Below are 2,874 nucleotides of genomic sequence, written 5' to 3'. Positions count from 1 at the left end.
TAGCGAAACGATCTGTCATTTTCTAAAAAAAAAAAAAAAAAAATGCGCGCCTTGCACTGCTCTGCGATTGCACGTCCATGACTTCACGTAATACGTAATTACGTTGACACGCTTGACGTAGGCGGAAAGACCGACTCAGTCAGTGTTTACAAATGTGGAGAAGGAGGACCGTTCAAAAGTTGTTGTATGTTCAATGACACATATTCAAATGTCTTGTGTCAGTTTATCGTTTAAAACGGTGACTTCGTGTGCGTATCCTGGATGTTTAAATCTTTTGAAACCTAACTTCCGCCTACGTCAAGCGTGACCTTTTCAACGTAATTACATATTACGTGAAGTCATGGACGCACATCGCAGAGCAGTGCAAGGCACGCATTTTTGTTTATAAAATGACCGATCGTTTCGCTAGATAAGACCCTTAAGGCCCGTTCACACCAAGGACGATAACGATAAAGATCGTTCTCAATTTTAAAGAATAGCAGAGTCCACACCACAACTATAATGATAAAGACAAAGAGAAACGATATCATTGGAATCACTTTCAAAACGATTTTTTCTCCAGCTGATAAACGATAAAAAAAAAATTGACAGCCAATCAGAATCCATCCTGCTCTAACGAGCTCGAGAATTTAAAGCGGCAGACGTTTAGAATAAACAGACGATATCTTCACTGTTGTGGATGCTAATATCGTTATCTTTATAGTTATCGTTCTTGGTGTGAACGGGGCTTTATTCCTCGTCTGGTATCGTGTCGAGCCCTTTGAAGCTGCACTGAAACTGTAATTTTGACCTTCAACCGTTTGGTAGCCGTTGAAGTCCACTATAAGGAGAATAATCCTGGAATGTTTTCATCAAAAACCTTAACTTCTTTTCGACTGAAGAAAGAAAGACATAAACATCTTGGATGACATGGGGGTGAGTAAATTATCAGGACATTTTTATTTGAAAGTGAACTAATCCTTTAATGTCTTAAATATTTATTAAATGTGTTGTGCTAGCTGTCTAAAGACTGCTAGGAAATTATAATGAATTACAATGCTTTTATTATATACAACAGACCTTGTTTTTAGTAGTGAGGAAACAAAGTAAAAAAGTCTTATAATTTAATGAAACTAGTATAAATCCTATAAAACTAAAATAGTTTGTATTTGTGTTTCAAAATTTCAAAATTTATTTTGAAAAGCCACACAAATAAATCTGAACTGAACAGAATTACTCTGTAGGCTTATACATCTAATAACGGGTACAAAAATAAATAAATAAAATATTAGTAAAAGACAAGCTTTTGTATATATAGGCTGCATGGAAAATAAATGGCACCTGGTGAGGGGGTGCCTGACAAGAAAATAATTAAATATTGGGGTCCTTTTTTTATTTTTGAAAACCCTTGTTTTACGTTAGTTTGAGCAAAAATGCTGCCTCCTGCTATTCAGTCTAGTTTTACACATTTATAATCCCATTTCACTATCCTACTGTTTACTATGACTAGATCAGTTTTCTAGGGGACAGCTGTGTTTACTTCCTGGTTCCAAAACGACTTTCGTCTGAAGACCAATCCCATCATCAATTTTGCATATGAATATGAAATATTTTATACATTGTCAAAAAAGAAGCTTTGACTCACAGCCTAGTCTTTGGAGTAATTTGAGCAATTATTACAAAACACTTCCAGACTGTGGCATGCCACTGCAAACAACCGGTAGATTTAGCAGAAAATCTCCACAATTGAGATACAGCCCATGTCTCACGCTCGCCAGATATTTGTTGAGCCATATGGACAACAATGTTATTCCGAGTCTATATTTCGCGCATGCGTATTTCTATAGCGTCTGAGGACAAACGGACTATAGGAAAGAGCGGAAATGAACCCAAAAGTACCGAGGCGGTAGAAGGTGTCGGAGAAAAAAAGATGCGAGTCACTCACCGAAACGCACGGGCTAGAGGTTGCGCTTGGAGTAGGCGACCGCTGCACAGTTACCAACGCCATTCAGGCTCCGGTAAACGGATACCTGAGAGAAACTGGCGGTGGCGAGACAGACATAATTGTGTCAGGGGATATCAGCCGCAGCTCGTCCGTTGTTACTGCTCTGTCGCGCTTCCTCTCTGCGACTGCTCTGCGCATGCGCCGGAACCGCCAGCTGTCAAGATTCAGTGGCCTTAAGCCATGGTTAACTGTGTGTGTACTGAAGAAGCATGTGAAATTATGAGTTGAACACCATTAAAAAAAGGTCCAAAGTGGGGTTCTATTAATAATCTAGGCTATTTTTAAAAATACCACATGTATGTCCACTGCTATTAAATTAATAGTCCACCCAAAAATGAACATTCAGTCATCATTTTCACATCAAATGTAATTTTAAACTTGTATTACTTTATTTATTCTGTGGAATGTAAAATAAGATATTTTGAAAAATGCCATTGTATGGACAAAAATACAATGGAAGTCAATTAGAACAAAAAAAAAAAGTTTGATTCATGCAGGTTTGGAAGAACATGAGGGTGAGTAAATGATGACAGAATTCTTAATAAGTTAATTGAATAGACCAAATAAATATAAGATATACATACAAACAAGTAGGCTATACAATCGTACATAACATCTCTGTTATCTCAGATGATGCTCAGACAAGCTGTGACATTTCTTTTGCTCGTAACCTCCACTCGCACACTGCTGTTCCACACATGCCAAAGAAAATGCTAATTAGTTCTTTGTGGCCCATGTGATACTTTGAAAGATGAATAGATAGTACACAGTTTTGCTTCGTGGCCCTAAGCATTTAACACACACAGCTTCGCCCAGTGTGTTAGTGGAAACTTTCTCCTACCTTATTTTGCTCTATTTGCCTCTTACCATTCAACCACATCCATAGATCC

At 37.8% G+C, this 2,874-nt stretch overlaps 1 protein-coding gene across 1 annotated transcript in view; it reads right to left on the bottom strand.

The window, feature by feature from the left end:
• The window catches only part of LOC107590106 (protein phosphatase Slingshot homolog 2-like), a 30,193-nt gene extending 28,058 nt beyond the window's left edge, over positions 1 to 2,135 (bottom strand). The window contains exon 1 of the mRNA XM_016278717.1: positions 1,925 to 2,135. Within this exon, the coding sequence (XP_016134203.1) occupies positions 1,925 to 1,987 (63 nt within the window). The 5' untranslated portion in view covers positions 1,988 to 2,135. The remainder of the gene's footprint in view (positions 1 to 1,924) is intronic.
• Positions 2,136 to 2,874: the final 739 nt, after the last annotated feature.

This window comes from Sinocyclocheilus grahami, unplaced genomic scaffold, assembly GCF_001515645.1.
Source record: "Sinocyclocheilus grahami isolate Dianchi unplaced genomic scaffold, SAMN03320097.WGS_v1.1 scaffold124.1, whole genome shotgun sequence".
Lineage (NCBI taxonomy): Eukaryota > Metazoa > Chordata > Actinopteri > Cypriniformes > Cyprinidae > Sinocyclocheilus > Sinocyclocheilus grahami.
Note: the sequence above shows the minus strand (reverse complement) of the source record. Positions and strands in the feature narration are given on the sequence as shown.